General features: G+C 37.2%; 2 protein-coding genes across 2 annotated transcripts in view; both read right to left on the minus strand.

The window, feature by feature from the left end:
- Positions 1–457: 457 nt before the first annotated feature.
- lpcat2 (lysophosphatidylcholine acyltransferase 2) lies at positions 458–10,987 on the minus strand. Its single transcript, XM_008405577.2, has 14 exons — positions 10,665–10,987; positions 10,206–10,348; positions 6,220–6,437; positions 5,675–5,787; positions 5,220–5,280; positions 4,118–4,176; positions 3,737–3,771; positions 3,483–3,537; positions 3,318–3,400; positions 2,871–2,996; positions 2,612–2,765; positions 1,718–1,816; positions 1,042–1,183; positions 458–846 (listed from the first exon to the last, which is right to left on the minus strand). Exons 1-14 carry the CDS (start codon positions 10,773–10,775, stop codon positions 671–673), a joined length of 1,575 nt encoding a protein of 524 aa, XP_008403799.1. The 5' UTR covers positions 10,776–10,987; the 3' UTR covers positions 458–670.
- A 1,752-nt stretch (positions 10,988–12,739) lies between these two features.
- The window catches only part of mmp2 (matrix metallopeptidase 2), a 16,797-nt gene continuing 7,581 nt past the window's right edge, over positions 12,740–21,955 (minus strand). Inside the window, exons 10-13 of the mRNA XM_008405575.2 lie at positions 17,842–17,978; positions 17,178–17,337; positions 16,746–16,855; positions 12,740–13,872 (exon numbers count right to left, since the gene is read on the minus strand). Coding sequence (XP_008403797.1) covers positions 13,769–13,872; positions 16,746–16,855; positions 17,178–17,337; positions 17,842–17,978 — 511 coding nt within the window. The 3' untranslated portion in view covers positions 12,740–13,768. The remainder of the gene's footprint in view (positions 13,873–16,745; positions 16,856–17,177; positions 17,338–17,841; positions 17,979–21,955) is intronic.

A 21,955-nucleotide genomic window follows, 5' to 3' on the forward strand; every position in this document is an offset into this window, starting at 1 on the left:
AACTATCATCAGTAGAAATGCAAATAGGTACACATGCAAAGCAAACTTCTGGCTAATTACACGGCCGTCTTACAAGGTTTTTGTCCCTGAGCGCTGCAAAAAAGTGTAAGGCGCAGCATCTATGTTCATTGTAAACATAGCTTTTGTACAGAATATAACTCTGGCTCACCAGACTGGAAAGCTCTTACTGCAGCTTACTGAACACTAATTATACAGCAACACAGAAGCACAGGGATCCTTTGCTTATGATTAAAGATACGGTGGTTTGGCATTTTTGTTTCTTATGTAAATGCAAACCACAAAGACAAAGAATAAGGTGCACAGGGTCGTGTTAATCTCAGTGCAACAGAGTGGTTCTACAAAAAAATTAAAAATAGGATTCAAGTCTTACTATGTAAGACTGACCATGTCCTGCTAGGCTAAGATGATTCTGAACAGAAGATTAATCTTATTTTACTTTTTTTTTTATCCTACGACAAATACTCCTTATGTGATTATTAATTTCAAAATCTATAAGGCACTACTTTTTAAATAAAAAAGCACTCTAAAATCAAATTCTTTTATTGTTCGTCTTATATGGCAACAAGTTGGCCTTGAATTTCTTTGTTTTTTTGTTTTTGTTTTTTTTCTTGCCAGTGCAATCAAGCAAAGTTTACAGSCATTGGTAGTCTCAGTCATCCTTTTTGTCAGAGATGCTGTCCTCAGTCGCTTCTTCGCTACGGATTTGCCCGGCCAATTCCAGATCGCCCGGCAACTCTTGGATCGCTTGGTATCTCTGGAGCTCCAGGTAGGTTGTGAAGAGTTTGGCATACTCTGGGTGGCTTGAGGCAAACATCTGAAATTCATCTGAAAAAACATAGAATAACCATTAATATCCAGTGGAACTACAGGCATACCTGGAAGTTAAAGTAATGATAAATGTATTCAATTAGTCACTGCACACATTCCAGTGTCTGTGCAGAAACACTTGTACAAACAACCTCGGCGCATCTAAATGCCAAGATGTAGCTTGACGTGAAAGAGCTAGCACAATTAACTTACTGAAAGTGATAAAACCAGAACCATCTGCATTAATCTCGTTGAAGAGCTTCGTCACATCCATGTCTGGCACTCCCAGAGCAGAACGCAGCAGAGAGTTAAACTCGCTGAGGGAGATTTTCCCATCGTCATCTACGTCAAACAGCTGCAGCAGAGAAAGGAGAAAGTTAAGAGTTAAATTTTATGTTTCCTTTAAAGGCTGGCAGGCAGGGAAGGAAATTRTTATTAAAGAACAGAAAGGGTGTTGGGAGACAAAATACAGCGACTTAAATTCTGTTGTAATAATTGGCAGAGGAAAAGCCTTCAGTTATTGTAAATAAATGCAAAAACTGTTTGTTCAAAATTATATTTGGTTTCATGTCCGGCAAAATGACTCCAGCAGACACTCTTTGTTAACTTGATGTTGTCCATGCCTTTCTGTCTCTGGTCTCTAGCTGCTTCTGACTGCTGTGCACAGACAGTAAAGGCAGATCTGGGAGCAGAATCTTTGTTCCTCATTATTTACTTAAAAAATCGAATGAAAAAATAACAGCAGCAGGAAACGCTGCCCAAATAGAATAAGTCTGATGAATAAAGAATTGCTAAAAAAAAAAAAAAAAAAAAACCCACCAGTTTTGAAGGGCTCTTCCTACTCAAATACATAGGTTACCATCAATGTGACTATTTCCCCCCATCCTACCTGGAAAGCCATTTTTAGAACATCTTTGGTGTTTGCTGGTCGGCACAAGATGTTGACACCGATGACATATTCCCTGAAGTCAATTGTGCCATTCCCATCCTGCAGAGTGCAACACAAGCAAAGCTGACTATGTCAGGAATTCACTTTGTTTATCCTTCATCTGGAATTCATTAAATATATACCAGATTTTATCAACAGTTCTGACAGTGACACAAGAACAGCTGATGAGAAACAGAAGTTATTCTTATTTTTGAAACAAAGTACAGTTTAAACATCAAATGCGATACTGGAAGTTGCTTTTGCATTTAGTTCTGTTCATCAACTCAAAACTACACGCTCATTGGCTCCAATAAGAAAGATGTGCAATAGTTAAAGTAAACTAATTTCTGATCTCACACAAAATAAGTCCATCCATCTATTTTCTTGACACCCTTGTCCCTTATTGGGGTCGGGAGGGTTGCTGGTGCCTATCTCCAGCTACAAAATAAGTCATTTTTCATAATTTGTAGTAAATTTTAAGTTGATCATAGCATCTGTGCAATAGCACTAGTAGCTTTTATTCAACAGTAATCTGACAAGAAGGGGGCTGAGAGAAGAGGGTAAAGACATGAGGCAATTGCATTGAGGACGAGACTCGAAATCAGGAAGTAGCGCAGCTTTACACAGTACAGTGCAGATGGTACTCACACTGACATCTTGTTAAATTATTTTAAACCATAGAAACAATATGGAAGAAAACTAATTTCCAAAACAATTTGGTCCACTTTGATATTGAAACCCACCCGGTGCCTAAATACAAGACAGTGCAGGTTTTTAGCAAGAGTATTATTCAGCAGTCAAAGCTGCAATGAGACATAAAAGGATTTTGGAAACAAACTAAGCACATGTCCTCACCCTGTCAAACAAGGCAAACAGCTCAGCAAGAGCAGGGTTTACAGGAAGCTTTAGGATCCTCGCAAACTCTTCAATGGTTATGTTCCCTCCCTTGCAGGAAGAGGCCATGGCTGCAAAACTCTCAAGTTCCTTCTTCAAACAGTCCCACTTCAGACTACATGAACAAAGACAAAAGTGATTACCCTCCCCCCCCAACTTCTACTAAATTGGCATTGAAAAAAAAAGATAMAGTCTGAAGAGGTGCAAGTGATGTTCTTACTTGAGTTTTCGACTGATTTTAGTGAACTCCACCAGGCCAGTCTCCATGGGAAGTGTCAGCTCTCCAGCTGAGATCATGAGGCGGCAGTCTTCATAAGTGTGGTCTGTCACTGGAACGCCCAAAGCCCTGAAGGTAAAAATCTCAGCAGTTATCCTAAATGCTTTTAGATGTGGATGCAAACAAAATGTAGGTATTCAAATATCATTGGTGCAGTGACCAAACTCAGCATGCTCCAGTGTTTCACACCAAAAAACATCATAATCCTCCATTTACTTTATAAATATATACTTCCAGTTTTCTATTGAGTCTTGTTCCTTTATGTACTCAAGGGGGGAAAAAAGTAAAATGGGTGATTCAAAGCAAGGGAGCTGTTTTGTATACCAGCTTTCAACAACAGACAAATGATTTCCATGAGACTTAACAGACACATGAACAATGAGCACTCACTTGGCCATGGTGTCTCTCACTCTGCTGGCAAAAAGAGGGGGGCATTTCTTCTCGTCCTCTTTGGGGACGTATGGTGGCATGAACTGGAAAACAGAACAAATAGGAGAAAAGGGTTGCAGAGAAGGTCAGGCAGAAAGCAAACTTCTAAGCCAGACACAGCGTTACCTCAACCTCCACGGTGGTGTAGAGCTGGCACAATGTCAGCAGCAGCACCCTAATCCTGTGTGTAAAACAAGGAGGAAGGTTCATTTAAAGTTGCAAAAAATACTGTTAATCTTTAAAATACTCCTAGATGTATAAAACATAAACACAGATTTCATGCAGGCATGGTGCGCCGACAAATCAAAAGTGAAACTCAAACACTATGAAGCCCACAGATTAAATTTKATCAATTAAACAAGATGGTAAATCATACTCACGCAGTACGACCTTGCCACGTCCAGGTCACTGTATCCTAAAGAGCAAACATTAGATATAAAAAGGTCTGAAATGTTTAAAAACATATTGTAATATGGAATGTGGAAAAGGCAAATCAGACGATAATTATCCAACACTGAGATTCCATGTATTTTGTTAAAGTAGTTAAGTGATGAGTGCTCGTTTATATCACTAAAGGATCATGAATCAAAAATGTTAGTTATTTTTGAGAAAGTTCCTTATTGCCTTCTAGTTGTGACTACAGCATGGGGGGATGCAAGCACATCATCATTAAATTGGGAAGTATACATCTTTATCATAATCAAAATCCCTGCATGATTATAACAAAATGTGAGTTATTGTACAGCAATCATAACACTCACCATTTTGTTGGGATATCTAAGAAGAACAGGCTGCACAGGAACCCCTGGGATAAAGGCGCCTGCACAAGACATGAGGCTATCATTATAGAAGAATTACAAATATGTAGCCTTAGTTGTTTTATTCATTATTTATTTTTATTGGAATGACATTCCTATTTTCTGACCTAACTCGGAACAAATCAGCCACACACTTGAGCAGAATCTACATTAAATATCGATGATTGGAGGTCACACATGAAGACGTTTTCTGGGTGAGTTTTAAGCTGAACACACAAGCAGAAGAAGAAACCATGCAACAAAAAGCTATGTTTTTGCTTAGCAGTATTTAATTTTATGAAAAGAAGAAAACAAATCACAAGACTGAGTAGTGGAAACTAAAACTAAAACAGCCAACAAATTAAAACTGTTAGCATTTGCAACTAAGACCAACTATACAGTTGTGTAAATATATATCAATAATTGCCTTCTAATACTTCTATTTGAATTATTAGTCAAATTTATACAATTATATATTTTACCATTTTTTATATCAAACAACGACAACATGACTGAATACATAATGCACCTTTCAAATTGTTATGTTTCTTATTAAGGGGAAAACGTCAGTCAAATCAAACTTTAAACAATTATTTTTAGTAACTGGTACCGAGTCGATCAAAGCGCAGTGAAGATTTTTAGCCCACTCTTTTTTGCAGAATTGTATGACATTAGCCAAAGTTGGATGGTTTTTGAGAATGCTCCTGCTAAGCCACACTAAAACGTTTTGTCTGGATTTAAGTCCAGACTTTGGCTATGCCACTCCAAAACCTGTCCATTTTACTACAGTCAAACCCTTCACTTTGGTAAGTTAGATTCTTTCTTTAATGGTTACTTGTCAAAGCATCAAATCTACCAAAGTAAAGTTAACCAAATTGGTGTGTTATGAAACTTTCACAGTTCAGGTTTTCACAGAAAAATGAAAGTGTCAGTCAAATTTCAAGTTTATGTGTATAACACATTTCATCAACTTTATACTGATATAAAGAAGGTAATTTAACTTGCAGCTTAAAAAAACAACAACTGGAAATTTGATTTAAGAAAGTCACAAGTCATTGAAGTTTACCTTGTTTAAAAGTGATAAGGCATGAGCGATTTGTGCATGTTCCCTCTGGAAATATCAGCACCTAAAGGACAAAACATTACTTTTATTTTAAAACTACTTTTTCCAGGTTATTCTAGTCATTTAGAAGTAATATAAACCTATTATGAGTACATTATGTAAAGTTATTTTGAAAAGTTTATTTGTTTAAATTATGCAATTTGCTAAGTAAATTACATTGTTTGCAAACAGATATTTTCATGGCAATGTTTCCACTAATTATAATGACACTAATTAAAATATAACATTTGGGATTATAAAATTAGATCAGACCAACAAAAAACACATATTCATTACAGAAACATGGGCTAAATAAAAAGTATGCTTACTAATTGCTTAAAGATTCTTTTATTCTAACAAACAAGCCTCAGAATGAGCTGTGGTTTCTTTCAGTTTCTGTCCTTGTGTTGTTTACGAACCTGTGGCCAACGGCCCTCAGATTTAGCCCGACTTTCGATCGCCAGGATTGTGTGCTTCCTGGAGTCTGGGTCAGTTCTAGAGACCAGAACTGGTTGGAAACAACGAATAATTCCTGCAGAGACAGTCAAACGTCCTTGATGTTGAAACATACAGGAAGAAAAAATGCAACACATTTCCCACTCTCTCTTTATGTTTCCATTGTATTATAGTATTTTAAGGAAGCAAGATATTTGTAACAGTTAACAGTTCAATCTTTACAAGAATCTTCACTAAAAACAATGTACCAGTGGTGTTTTTATTGATATTATGCTGGATATCGACACCAGAAATGTCACCACATATCATACATGCCTCCTACAATTAAAACACTGTAAAAGAGAGTGTGAAATTTTGCTGTCAGATGAAGACAGAAAAAAAACACATCTTAAAATAGTTTCACACTTTTGTCACTTCACAAGTTCACAAATACACACTTCATTCCCTCAAGCACACAAGCCTCAACGTTGTTTTCTTCAAGACGCAGCATGATTGAGAAATGTCTTACTGCCAAAGAGGGGCGTAGCCAGGTTCTCGACCCGAGAGACAGTGGAGGGCAGGCCGGATACAAGGCATGCAATCCCATCGAAAAAGGCGGAGTGGGGGGCCACCGCCAGAATGGGGGCCTCGAGGCTGCTGACCTGTTTACCCTTCACCACAACTCTGAATCCCATGGCAAAGTAGTAGGCCATCCCCAAGGCAGTCATCACTCTTTCACACATGAACCTATAAATGGTGCAGAAGAAAGTATACAGAACGAGCGTTTTATTAGCAATTTTCAGGGTTTCCTGTTGGCAGCTATTTTAGTTGTTCTTTAAGTAAAATAACAGAACTAAAATACTTGTGAAACAGGCTGGGTTTCCAAACTGAGCCTCTAACAAATGTCACTTCTGTAGACAAGGGAAAAGGCAGGAAGTGACACTGCAGAGTGAGTTACTTAGGCTAAATATTAACCAATGAAACTTTGAGCTCTAATAATTGGACTCCGTGTGGGAGGAAGCTTAAAATAATGCGATGCTAATTTCAGCTTAACATTAATACAGGCTACTGTATTGTGTACAGGGCACAAATTACTTTACTGCCCTGGAACAACAAATGGCTTTTACATCTAACAGGCATAAAGGTTGTAGATTAGGTGTTGATAGAACAAACTGCGTAGTAACGAATATTTAAACCTCAGAGATAATGTGATCAGAAACAAAGTTTAGAGTAAGAATTTGAGTGAGTCTGAGACTGTCCAAATTATGATGTTAGAGCAGTGAATAAGCTATCGTGCCATGTGGAGAGAATGGCTTGTTGGTGGATAAAGAAGACTGTGCTATGATCTGATCTATAAAATAAGCTTCTGTAGCTCAAACAGCTGAAAAGGTATTACTGTTTCTGACAAAGAGATGTCAGAATACAAAGGTTTACTTCACCTTTTTGCATTAAGTTAGTCACTTGATGCAATTTGCTGGGCTTTCTTTGATAAAAACATTTCAACCAGTTCGAAAAGCAAACAAAACTTGACTGCATTGTTTGATAATTATAATAAATTTGCAATGTATGTCACTGACTTGGGAATCTGTATGTCTGATTGAATTGTAATTTTTTTGTAAATTGCCTTGAGACAACAATTGTTGTGAATTGGAGTATAAATAAACTGAACTGAAGTGTCTTTCGGCGGGCAAATGCTCACTGTCACGGAGCCAAAAACTGTTTAGCAATCGTTTGAGGAACAGAGCAGTTAGTTAGAGGTGTTGACTTGGCCCTGCATTCCCCAGATCTCAAACAAATCCAGCATTTGTGGAATGTGCTGGAAGAATAAATCAAACACACACAGACCGCACCTTGCAGTTTGCACAACTTAAAGATATGCTGCTAACATTTTGGTGCCAGTCCGATACCTCACTGAATCACAATGTTTTGACTGCAAAACATATGGAGAAGAACATACTGAAAACATGCTGTCAAACTCATTTTTTAGGCACTTGAAAAGGAACACTTATGTAAAAGCAAGAATTGCTTCCCCTAATGCACCCTGATAATACTACTGACAATTTCCTTCCTGAGAGCTGTGGGGAGCTGAGGTAATGCTTGTGGGTTAGATATGATCTTGCAAGAAATGATTCAGCAGAAGAGCATGCACCAATCCTTAAGCCATGTCAGCTGCTATTATTTTGAGAAAGTGCAGACTTTTGCTGAGTCCATTTTATGACTCTGTAAAAGCTACTTCTCCTTGTTTTAGGTAAATTCTCTCATGGTGAAACCAAAGATGTTCTGTAGTTTTAAGTTATTTCTTCAGTGGTACGTTTTGGTAAGTTGACAATTTCCTATCTGCCCACTGAAGCATCGCTGGTGAAAAACCAGTGGGTTGGGAATCACTGATGGTCTATATTTCCCTAAGTATGACGGGAAATCTTATGCAAAAGACTTGGTATACGTCAATTCAAAAGTTTTATTTAATAATATTATAACTTGCCATGTTTTTAGTTTCATTTTATACAAAACGTTTTTTTGCCAGGGCAAAACGTCTGGAAACATTTTGGGTTGTGAAAAACAAAGAGTGTTTTTCTAGGGTAACACCCCAGTTATGATGAACAGAAAAAAATGGAAACATTATTAAAAATAGTTGGTCATATAACTGTTTACCTGTAGGGCAGCCGGTGGATGAATTTGCATATACAAATGTTAATCCACACAACCCTGATCGCAATCAAATAAACAAGATCATATCAATGTTAGCGTGTGGGCTTTTTACATATGTTTTTTTTTTCCAAGTTCTGTATTTGGTTTCTATTTTTGAATGGGTTTTAGAGTCAAAATAGTGATATGTAGTTAGTCAGTCATATACGTGGTTGGTTTCAGATATAAAAGTACACCACGGTATTAAAAAGCTATGGTTTCAAAACTGCTAAGCATTTCCGTCACACCGTTCATACACTTTTATCAAATGAATGCATGACAAAGTGCAAGCAAAACCAGAGAGATTTTTTCTGACTATATAGAGCATAAAGTAGTGCAGTGCTACACATCCTACACCACTAGTCAGATTGCTCAAAGAAGCCTGCTCTACTTTTTTGTGACACCGCAAAATTCTGATATCTGGAAACATTTTGGGTGGTGAAAAACAAAAAGGGTGTGAAAACTAGGGGATCACCACCAATCATCTGTTAAGCAATAAGCAGTACCCCACTAATAAACCAGATATTAACAGCAAATTATACTCTCCTTAATTTTGGCTGTCTAAAAAGCTGAAGCTGCCAACAGAAATACATCTGCATTGGCTATGTGCAATTTTTCTTCAACAAGGAAAGTACTCCAGTACCACAGCTTCTATCTTTTTCTTAGTGTCTTCTCCGTCCTCTCAAAGCCCAGTCGATCACAGCGGTCTCTTACTGAGAGAGATTCTGTTAGAGTTTCTTCAGGTTACAACACTATTGTTCCTTTCCACTGTCAACACATGTTATGCACTAGCAGAAATTGCTGTAAAGTCAATGACTCAATGCAATGAGGTGGGTTTCATTTGATAATGTTTTACCAACAAGCATTCGATTCTGAATCTACTGTATATCATTACAACTTTGAATTTATATCTTTAGAACAAGACTCTGTCTATATGATTGTAATGTGACAGACACATTTTATTATATGTTTTGAATATTAATTTGATATATTTGTCTGTTTGTAAAGAGATTGTGGTATGACATTTGTTGGGAATATATTGTGCTATATAAATAAAACAGAATTGAATTAAAGAGCAGAAGGATAAAAAAAGTTTAACATTTTGTGTAAAAAGAACTGCAAAACTAATACTAACTTAATGGGTGTTTATTCAATATAGCTACAAAAAGCTTCAGTCTATGTTAAATTACTGGAATGATAAATAAAATAAATGTTACATTTCACAAAACTGTAATAATCAATACTCAATACGTCATATTATAAAACATTATACTGGCAATGACAATGGAGGATGTATAAGTAGAAATATATTTAAGTACTTAAACTTAAACTGAAGTACTCCATACCTCTGACTGCAGGGTGTTTTTCTAAGCATTGGATGTTTTAAATGCTGACGTTTACCTTGATTTTTTTTTTTTTTTTTGATTTTGATTTTGAATGTCTAATTAAATCCTATGCGTGAAAATTAATGCCATTCCATTTTTTTTTGTTATTAAATATTTACTGATGTCTCACATGTGCATACAGTATCATTACTTTTTCCTACGTAGCCTTCAGTACCATTAATAGAGGTCATCGTGACGCTTGGCGAACGTTGTCTGCAAACGTCTAATTAACGTTTGCAGTCAACGTTCGCCAAACGTTCATAAAACGTTAAGAGGACGTTGTCTGAATGTTCAATGCTAACCGGGTAACTGTTTATGTATATCATCCAACATGACTCTTTTTTTTTCGTCCTTTTTCTCTAAGTTAGACAAATATGGAGAGAGTGTCATGGTTGGGGTCACTCGAAGCAGACATTGAAGCAGGATATGTTGAATCCATAGTTACCGTCTCCAGCCTGTCATTGGTTCCACTGCTCCTTTTAAAGGTTGTTTGAAGGTGATTATAAAAGCCACAGGCCAGGTCAACGTCAGAACAAGAGACATGAGGATGACCCGAAGAGGCACCAGGAAAATTCCCAACAGGACACACTGCAGGAAAAGGAGAGTGGGAATCATAAACACACAAGAATCAAATACAGCTACAGAACGAACAACGCCTGACAATCACGCGTTCCATTGTATAAACTCCCGTAGACCGAGAGCTCGTGAAAGTTCACAATCACCGTCATTGTTGGTGCTGCAAGCAGATTATCAAAGGCGATTAAAGGCCCTGGTTACACAGTGTGTGTCTTTCTGTGCGTGCTTTCACACAGCTGAAACGCAACATGAGCGCCGCGTTGCAAAATCAGCTACAACTTCAGAGCTTGCTTTAATAAGAGCACTAAAACAACCACCGTATACTCACTTTTATTAGTGTAGCCTTGGATATGTTGGTGTCTTGAACGAACGGGTTGATGACCGCAGGAAGGAGCAGAGATTGTTGTCTCGGCAGGGCGAACACTCGCTGTTGCGGCATCGTGTACAGTCTTCGGTAAAGCAGGCAGTCACTGCGCCGTTATGTTGTGTTATCATCACACTTCCTTTAACTGGGGTTTGTTCTCTTTTCTTCCCGCATCATGCGACCGGTGCAGCTTACACTTACACAGACCTACAGGGTCTGACAACGGCGAAGCTCCACCTCCAAAGTGATTGAAACCGCTGCCACTGAATATTTTTTGCACTCATGGTTTTTTTTATTATTATTATTTTGCTTTACCTTAAAACAGTATCTGCTCTCCCGCTCTATTTCAATTCTAATGAAATTTATGTCACAAACAGGCTAAAGGCCACAGCACTAATCTATAGTGTATGTGAGATTAATACATGTAGGTAAATGTGTCCCTACATTTCTCCACAAGATGGCGCAATTTCACATTAAACTTTAGGAATGAAAGTCTTCCGTTGACCGTTTATGGCAAGCCGTTTGTGTTTGTATTCAAAATTCCGCTTGCCATACACTTTAAAGTTGGATGAGTTTTAACCACGTGAGTACTATAAATAAATACTTACAAATATACAAATTATCAAACCCATCTGGTTTTTGGTTTGGTTTATTAGGTAAATTGGAAACAGTAAATATAGTAAAGATGTAAGGATTGGCCAAAATATTTAACAAAGTTTTCTGAGAATTATTACAGGTTGCCAAAGTACCACCAGATGTATTTGTGAACAAGTTTTAGCGACTTACTTTTGTGGTTAGACTTTGGGCACTATCTGCAAACCAGATCAAATTAATATGTTGTCAGTCAAATATTAAAAATGTTTTCTTTTCCAGGAAACAAAATAGGATTTACATGTATATATGTTCGTTTTTTAATGCATGGTGGCAAACAAAATGTAGCTTTTAAACATCAAGATTGCTGTGCTTTACTCTTTTTTTGGTCATTTTTCTTTTTCATTAAAATTACAAAAAAAAAGTTTCGTTTTTAAGTGAGAGCTAAATTCCCTATTTTATATCCAAATATAAAATGGATATAAGATGTGGATGTGGTTATTTTCTCGAAAAGAACCGCCTATTCTAATTTCATCCCTATTTTTCACAAAATAGGACTCATTTTGTGGCTCAAGCCAGAAACCTTTCACATTATTTTATATAAAGCAGTTCGTCTTCTGTTTTGCCAAAGGCTCTTTAAGATAACAAGCATGATTTTATCTCTCAGATTTTCCTTTTGGTGCACATTCAAAATGTGCCTATTGTTTGGTGAAAAACCTTAATCGGATAAAGATTATGAACAAGATCCTTAGCAGTGTGCAAATATCTCTGTCTGTACAACTTCTTTGTTGCTGAATTTCTAAGCTTGATGGTAATGAATCCCAATTATGTCTATATATTTCTATAAAATATTAGGGCTGTATAATAATATCGATTTTGCGATATATATCGATATTTTCTTTCCTAGAAAAAAATCAATATTCATCCGCAAGTATCGTAACATCTAACTGTCACCTTGCTCACTCACTGCTTGCTTCGCCGGGAGAGTGATTAGGTCATCAGGCTTTGAGTGATTCCTTCAGATTTTAAGTGTCAAGGTTAAAAAGGTGTAAAACTATTCAGAGCACGGAACTTGTTGCACTTTATTTACTTTACAAATGCATGTAAGCTACAGTTTGTACTGTTTCAATTAAAAGAAACATGTTTCCTCACCACTTCTTTGATTCGTTTTGTCCAGCTGTCGACTTTAAGTCCGTGTCCATGTCCAACCAGAGCCAGGTATTGTGTAGTTGGTGCTTTTAATCAGTTTTCAGTTAAATTAATTCAATCCAACTCTATAACAGKCACAAAATGTCACCAAAATCACTCTGTCCCTCTAAAATCTTTCAGAAAATCGCAAAGGTGTATCGAATTGTACCGTTTGCTGAATATCGCAATATATATCATATCATGAGCAGAATATCRTGTATCATATCGTGAGATTATTGTATCACTACAGCCCTATAAAATATAGTTAAAATAACCACATTTATTGATGACAGTGACAAAGTGCACAAGCTTTAGAAAAAAAACAAAATACAAGATATAATGACTATGTTGTTAAAACCTAACAAAGAATCTTAATATAAAAATACAAGTAGACAAAACTACTGCAATGTTCTTGTTATTGGTCCATCATGGCGCAAACCTATATAGCATCTAGAGGCAACCTGTGCCTTTTTCTACCAAATAAATCTGTCTGCACCATAAGAGAACCGCAACAGAGAGATCCCAACAAGATCTGGTCCCTCTTTTGTGCAGTTCCCCTGTATGTAATATACAAAGTGCTAACCATACAAAGAATAACAAGCCTTTGAATGCTACTTTCTAACATCCAGATTGTACTAAGTACTCCCATCACACAAAATAACAATGTGTAGAATATTCACTATATATGCAGAACTAAATGTAAGAAGCAAATTCTGAAAGCACCATTCTCGGTCACATTGTGCGTGTACATTTTTTGCACATGGAGACAATTAATACAACTGATACATTTATGCAAAGCTGTGCTTTTTACACTGGATACAGAAGTAATGCCTGGCCAGTATCTATTCATATGGCGTAAAACTGAATTTGTAGAATCAAAATTTGCAACAAAAAAAAAGCCAATATCTCTTGGCACTGTATAACACTGCGATGCAATGTAGACATACCTGATGTCGGTCTTCCTCAAAAAAATAAAAAATAAAATAAAAAAAGGGGTTCATTTTTTTTTTTTAAATGTGCATCAGTCATACAATTAGAAAAATCACACAGAAATAAAGCAATTTGCCAGGTGCATACATTTAGCCTGTGTAAAAGGCATTGAAATGTCATTCTACCAGCTGAGATCGGTTATACAGGCTGGAGGTACATGTGTCCCATAGAAGCTTGCAGAGTGGCCAACGATAAAAACTTGTAACAGTGTGCACTGCAACAACCTCAAGTTGTGTGTGATTAACACTGATGACCTCATAAGACCATCATCACCTGCTGTGAAACATTTTGGTCGATGTTCAGCAACCAAGCCAGTCCTTTGTGATTTCTCCCAACTTGACGATCTTCAAACTGCTGTCTTCAAGTTTAAAATAGTGGCTTCCTTTGAAGAAGTAGCTGTAATCTGCAAAGAGACGAGCATAACATTCACATTCATGTTTCAGGGTTTAAACATTATGAAGTTTTATTTTAAAYTGCTTGTGTTAAACAAGAGGAAATCTGGATGAATATTGCAACACATTTATGGGCCTATAAAATTATTAAAACAGAGTAATCTTTTTCAACTGTGAATGAATTATGAAAAAGAAATACCCAGTCCATCTCAGTTGAAGTAAAAATTTGAGAAACATCCCCTGTGAAATATGTTAAGTGGTGCACAGAAGCACCTCTGTGGACGGTTACAGACTTGCCTTATATAAATGTGTGTATGTGATGCTTGTGGGCATGGTAGCAGAGCAGTAATGGAAAACTCCAGGAAAATAATTTGCATAGCCTCTAAAACCCCGTGGACAAATAGCTGACTGTAAGGAAAACGTTTCCTCGCATTTCTGAAAATTCCCCTTTAAGTAGAGTTGATATTAGATATCTGCTGTCTAAACAAATGTCTTATCTAATTAACACTATCATGATTCTAAAGGCGTCATATTTTCTGTTCAATTATACACAAGTGTCAATACCATGCCAAGTCCAGAGGTGGCAGCATTGCGCTCTGTGTCTTGCTGTAGAAATAACTGATGGGACTTAACAAAATGCATGCCATAATGAACACTATGTGGAAATATTAAAGCAACATCTCACAGAATCAGGTAAGTTGCCCAAGGAAGTTGACACTTGGGCAAAAATTGGGCTCTCAAATGGACAGTAGCTTAAGAATAAATGTAGTTGTAAATTGGTTTTAGGAAAACAAAGACAATGTTTGGAGTGGCCATCACAAGCTCAGAACAATTAAAGTTTCATTACCAGAGCTGAACATGTGTTTGAAAACCAGGTAGCCTACAAACCTGACTCAGACACGGCAGTTCTGTGAGGAAGAATTGGTCAAAATTCCTCAAACTATGAGATGCTTGTGGAAAGATACTAAAACTTTTTGGTAAGGCATACAACAAAGAACATGCTTTAGAATGTAAATAATTTTTTTCAAAAACTCCCTAAAAACTCTATCACAGAAATATGTGTAGTATTCCTATTTGATTTAAAAGAGGAAAAGCTCAGTCTGACTTAATATCAAAGTGAGATAAATGGTTATGTCTTTGTAAGCAATCTATCTAAATGTCTGTTTTCACCTGGTTTTAATAGCACACACTAAAGACAATGTGATCAAAAACCATTTCAAATCACAGAGTGAACAACGTAAAGCATCTCCTCTGTCTTCCATAATAATAAACAGATCACAGCTTGACTTCAGGTCTGTTGCTTTTATGCATCCTTGAAGATTACTGCAATCTGTTCCATTAAAACACGGTTGCCAACTTCTGAATGGAGCTTCAAACGAAACAAAGCCCTGGTCAAGATCAACATAAAAAAGGAAGATCAACAAATTTAAACCAAAATTGTATATGTCATACAAGAAAAGAGAAAACTACTAAAGTCTTTGCGCTGATGTTTAAGGTGCCTTCGGGTTTCAAAAAGTTGACATCTATTTTAAAAAGCTGCTCACAAGTTGACAACCATTTGACTGTCAAAGGATCTGTAGTCTACATGTCAAGAAATGTTCTATATATGACCATGTAAGTGTTATCTGTGTTATCAGAGGATTGTAGCTTGGTTTGTAGAAAATAGGTCTTTTCCACACTATTATGAGATTACAGAAGTTCTCAACAAACTGCTATATTACTATCGTTGTTGTTTACATAGTTTATAATCAAATTAAATGACCCTGAAAAAGATTCACAAATAGCACAACCAGGTAGGCAGATGTTGAAGCTCTTGGTTGAACTGATAAATTAGTTTTTGGTTGATGTCCAAACCCTAAAGAACAGCCTTGTTCCTTTGATGATGTAAAGTGACATAATTGTAAATCTCTGGTTAGTTTGAAACAAACGTTACCACATCTAGTAGTGACAAGTATGTAAAGCTTGTAACTTTGGTACAGGCAATGTATCATAGATGTTGATAAACCAAAAGGGAAAATTTTCTAGAATGGCCAGCCACATATGGCAGTGCAACCATTTTGTTTTGACTGCAGAAAATGTCTTATTTGGACAGAGCTTCTTTATTTATATGACTAGAGGAACAGTGTGACAAATAGAGACAAATTCTTGAGACAAATTCTTACGCCAGAGGAGAAGCAAATGTTTAAAAAAAATTGGATCTCTGGTTAACATGTACAACTTCTAACATATTATGAGCTGAGCTGTGTTAGGAGCCATAGTTTTAGACTTGCAGATGAGTTATTTCTGCAACCTTACAATAACTAAATGCCTTTTTAAGTGCCAAGCTTGCACACTTTGACTTTGAAATTAACACTCAACAGTTAAAATGATGGGGACAGATAACATAAATTCCTATGAAATGTCATCAAAATGCTATGTTTCTTTGCAAACTTCTGAACACGTTTTAATAATTCTTGTATTATGAAACCAAGACATTTGTTATCCAGACACCACACAATAGGCATTATTTTCTGCCTAGTTACAAAGATTACAATTAACTTTGGTACAGCTGGTCAGATGTACCTGGCATACCACACCATGGCTTTATGTTAAGAACTTATTAGCTTAAAGCAGGGCAATATCAGCAGAACAGTAATAATAATAAACAGGCTAACATGCTAATTCAGAAGGCACTGCTTCACTTTGCAAAGTTTCTAACTTAGCAGTAACCTACAGCTAAGCGAGGCTCTGAGCTGCATACTGTTTGTTAAAGCATTTGATTACAAAAGTAGTTTTTCATTAAGGACAGGTGTGTCTATATCCTGCCAGAAGTACCAAACCAGAAAACAAAACTGCCACACAGAGATTTGCATGTATTTAATATGACTTAAAAATGTAATTTTACCAATGCCGTTCAGACTGAAAGCAGAGTCAATGTCATCAGGAATGCCATTCCAAGATTCAGCAATAAGCTTGGGGAAGCCAGGGTCCATTGCCTGACTACTTTCATCAAATCTGTAAAATAAAAAAAAAACCCAAAGCAGTCAGAAATTAAAATGCATCCTTTTGGAAGGGCATAATAAGCATACCGTCACATTTTCCTTCGAGATTGCTGATAAAACAGTGAGTCAACACTCCAAATTTCCATGCTATGTAAGCATTAACAGATGTGGGGTGGTTTACAGTGTAGTTTAAGTCTTACCAAAACACAAACCTAATCCAGATGCAGCACTAGTACTGCTTTAAAAGGTTTTGATATAACCTATAGTGTTAACTTAGGAGGTAGGATGCGTTTTGCAGCTTTGCAAATAGCTGAATAACGTTTCCCTGTCCTCACCTCCAGAATTTGTCTGTAGAAAATAAGTAAGTCTTCCTGTTCTTCCTGAAGTTGAAGGCAGCATCGATTTGCTGCACATCTGTGGGGAGGCCAAGACTGGAGAGCCTCTTCGGGTAACCTCTTTCCAGCTCATCCGCTTTGTAAACCCACATCTCATCACCTGGGATCAAAGGAAACAGCCAAATGGAAGAATTTGTCATACACAGCTTGTCACTGAGTTTTACTAAACAGAAGATATAACTTTATGTTGATCTTATGAGCAAAACATTTCAATCAAGCAATTAATCTAAACACACGTAATGAAATTATTGGACAACTATTCTTAAATAAAGTCAAAGTCTTCAAGGCTAAACAATATTTTGTGCAATGCTTCCCAATTTTCTGGGATATTTTCATATTAATGTAATGCTGAGAATGTTTCTAAAACCACTAATGACTATGGTGGAATATCTTAAGAGAACACCACAAACAAGTACTCAGCCAACATTCCTGCAACTCCTTGGCTTAAAAATTTGGTGATCAAATGGTAAAATGGTGGCTCACATTAAAGAAAACATGCGAAAAAGAATCTTGTCACAGAAAATCTGCTCATATGGATCACAGATTAAGATTCGGTACGATCCAGATTAATTGTTTCTTAAATATCTTTTGTTTTCCAGCAAACCTGAGAAGAAGACCGTTTTCTCCTCCAATGGGTTTTCATAGGCAGCGTCTATCTTCGCAGGGAGGTCAGGCCAGTAGGTGGCCACTAGCATAGGGCCACTGGGTTTGCTCCTGAAGTTCACTGACCTGAACAGGAACCTGGCAGAAAGAGAACGAGTGAGTGATCGTGCAACGGACGAACCAGGGAAATAAATTAGCCTGATAGGCAAACCGACACGGAGAGGGGTTGATCTGAAGGTGGGGGAAGAGCATGTGTACTTTGAGTTCTGCAGTTTAGTGCAAGTGCTTCACTGGGCCAGCCAGCTACAATGGCCTGATTCATGAGCATCTGGTTCTCATTAGAACTGAGGCTGCAGACGCCAGCAGAACAAGACCCATCTTGCCTGGATTTCCAATACGCAGCTGCAAAATAACAGCAGCAGCTCCCCAAACTGTTTTCCACTGACCTATTTTCTAAATGGAAAAAAAAGAAGTTGCCAATAGCAAAAATTAGCCAGATCATTTTGAAGTGAAGACGGACATAGCAGAAGTTTTATGGATCTGTCAAAGTTTACTTTGCCTTCCTTTTCAATAAAAGGCAAAGTTGACAACAAAGAGAGTTTTCTACAACACCCCTTTATATACATTTCTATTATTTTTATAATACTTTTAGTTTGGTGCAGTATGAACTGTTATTTTTTTGCTTCACTTACATTCTCACAACAGGCTCTGCTGGAGGGTTAACCTAAAGCAGTGCATGTTCTTGTGCCTCTAAAATGCAGGACAGTTATACAATAGTATGATTTGGGCGTAAGGACTTTGACAAAAACAAATTCTTTGGTGTAAACATTTTTTAAATTCAATAGGCAAATTTAACAGACAATGACCATGGTCTTATGGATGCATCACTACGTTTCACAGTAATATCCGTGCATATTACAGACAGAAAATAATGCGATGGTAGCTTTATAATTTTGAGTTCTCAAATACCTCAGTGCCCAATAATTATTGGTGCAGTAAGCTTGGAGCACAGCCTTTAAATAGTAATGTCTTTGCAACAGGCTAGTTGTATTGATGGCTAAGAAAATCCTCTAACAATGCACAATATGAACGTGTGTAGATCAGTATTATGTGAGTTTATTTAAAACAGAAAGAAGTTCTTCAGCTGATATTTGTCCACCTTTCTCTTGTGAAATGTTTTCAAAGTCTGTCAGTCACAGTGCAACCATTAGTGTTATTAATAAAGTAGAACAGAAATGTCACAGATTTTTCATCCTGAAACCAGTCACGTGTGCTTGTATACCAAGTGCATGAGCAGATGTTACTGGTAGGGAGTCTAATCAGTAGGTTTCTCAAACTGTTTCTATGCAACAGAGTTTATAATAGTGTTTTCCTTAAGTCTCCAGACAGACAGTTTTATGCTGACCTCAGGGAGAGCTGGGAGCATTACTCACTGCACTGTTAAGATTTGTGGGACATCACACAGGTGCTGATTCAGCATAACGACAGACTCCAGTTTTACAATCCAAGAGTCAACAAAGCTACAGTACTACAGACATATCAGTGTCAGTCGCTTTTTAAAGCTACAGAATTTTGCTTGTACTAAAGGCATAAGCATTATCTGGGAACCCCATGTAATAAATTAATTACTCCCTAATGTCTGCTTTTTATGTGGCGCATTGGTTGAGGATTCCTGAGATTTTGCTGAAATTTACGGACATCTCCCGGATATGATGATAACTCACCATTTCGCGTCGACTTGAGGAATGACGTGAGTTGATGTTAGAACAACTTTTCAGGCTACGGCCACAGCTCAGTGCTGCGTTACTGCTAGCAAGAGCTAGCAAGCTGTAAAACAGACGGCTACTAACAGAAGAAAAGGATTCTTATGGTGGCTCATGATGCAAACCACCATTTGCATCTGATTCTGCTCCTTCTCTTCAGTCGTTCCTGTTTGGTGTTGCACTTTGCTGATCTATAGGGTTTTTCTGATTCAGGTCCCAAAAGGTTTTCAATACACTCCAACGCAGCCTCCATTATTTGCCCTAAAGCAAATAAAAATTTGCCCAGGAAACAAAAAAAAACGCCCAATTACGTGTTGAATCCCGCCCATTTCCGTCCAAATTACGGCGATGCCTATTCGCCCAGGACCTTGGAGTTCAGTAAAATATAGTAGGTAATTTGCGAGGGAATTTTTACTTTACAAATCACTGACATGGCCGATTTGCACAAGCTTAAGAACCCAGACAACCTCTGCAATTATTACAAATAGCATGTGGTCCCCAGGTAAAACTAATTCCCTGCGAATAGGGCTTAAGACTCTATAAAACACAAACAACTTCAAGGCATCTCATTAGGTGAGACTGGTTTGAGACAGCTTATTGTTTTCTCTCACACACATTCACCTCAAATTTAGGTCTTTTGGTGCATGATCACATTCTAACACAAAAACAACATTCACATAACAGAATGGGGCTAAAACATTACGCCTGCTGTGTGATTCAACAAAACAAAATGTCTTTGCCTGCCCAAATATTCAGCAAGAAAGTAAGTAACTCTCACATACTGAACTCAAAACTCTTGCCTTTCTTCCACTGCTTAAATTTTCAGCCCTCTAAAGCTTTGAATGGATTTAGGTTTCAACTCAGCTTGATTTCAAACAACCTAGCCAAAGTTTCATGGTCCGAAGAGCACTCTTTGAGCTTCTGTGCTGCTCTGGTGCTCACTTTAAATGTGAGGATAAGACCCACTGTGAAATGAAAAGTTTTTTGGGGGGTTATTTTTGCAATAAAGTAGGATCTGCGAGATATGTGGTTTCTAACCCACGGGTTACAAACTGAAAGAAACAAGAGATCCTCTGCTGACAAAGTCTGTCTTTCTACCCATTAATCAAATGTTGACAGCTGTGCAACATAAACCTTCATATTTCCTACACATTCCCATTAAAATCAGGCTAAAGCAAACAACTGCTCATATACAAATGCTCTGCTTGGTGAACTTTGCAAAGCAATAAGATGCATCAGCGCCGATGAAGGACAGGATTGCAGACTGTGTTGGTGACTAATGAATTATTTGTTTGCCTCTGTACGGGAAAGGGAATTAGCTTGTTTTTCCCTTTCTGCTAAGTTTTACTTTCATGCTCACCACAGGATATCGATATATCATTTCAGTCTGATTTTGATGATTGTTTCTCTGAAACCAAAGCTCAAATATCTAGTGAGTTTTGATTATTTCAGTGGGGTTTTTATAACCAGTGCAGACTTGGCATGCCTGTATGTTGAGTTGGAGTCTACTGCTTGTAGTTAAGAACTGGGAGATCAGGCTCCGTTTCCTGTCAACCACACAGAACACATGGGGTGTGAGACACTGGTCACCCCTTGATTTCTTATCTTGTAGCTGGACTATCAGGCTGCAACCTTTAGGTACCCAGACAGAGATATTTGAGGAAGTTATTTTTTTCACAAAATATCCTGTGATGGGGTTTGGGGTACACTAAGGTTGTCATTCTTGCAAGAACAGCTATTGATAAAGACCATGAAACCCCAAATCCAGTCTTTACAGACTTTTAACTCTCTCCTCTAACTACCTTAAAAACACCCTTGCTAGATTCTTACATTTAGCCCACAAAGTTCCCTCAACCCACACTAATTTCATGCTGACTCTTAAAAAAAAAATGCAGGAATGTTAATACGAACCTGTGTTATGTTCAAAACATGTCTGAATGAGTATCACTATGCGTAAGTATCTCTGTCATACTTTTACTGTTAATGTTAGATATTTAGAATTGTTTTAAGTTTTATAATTGTTAACTATAAATTGTGAAAAATGCATTAAAATATAACTGGAGATAGTGTATTATCAAAATGTAAATTTTTTGTCTCTTCCTGAGTTAAAAACATGAGGTAAAAAAAAATAAATACTAGAATGCCATTTTTCTTTTTGCTGTGGAAATGTGATTTGTTCACCATCTACTGAAATGCACATGTGATGTTTTTATTTGGCATGTAATACCAGAAGCTGCCAAGAAATTGAGTGCTGGCAGAAAAGAAACACTGAAAACCCAAGAAACAATGTTTTTGCCTAGCCAAAGTGGAAACCAATCCTGATCAACCTGCAACATCTTAGTTGCTATATAT

Source organism: Poecilia reticulata, linkage group LG3 (genome assembly GCF_000633615.1).
Source record: "Poecilia reticulata strain Guanapo linkage group LG3, Guppy_female_1.0+MT, whole genome shotgun sequence".
Classification (NCBI taxonomy): Eukaryota; Metazoa; Chordata; class Actinopteri; order Cyprinodontiformes; family Poeciliidae; genus Poecilia; species Poecilia reticulata.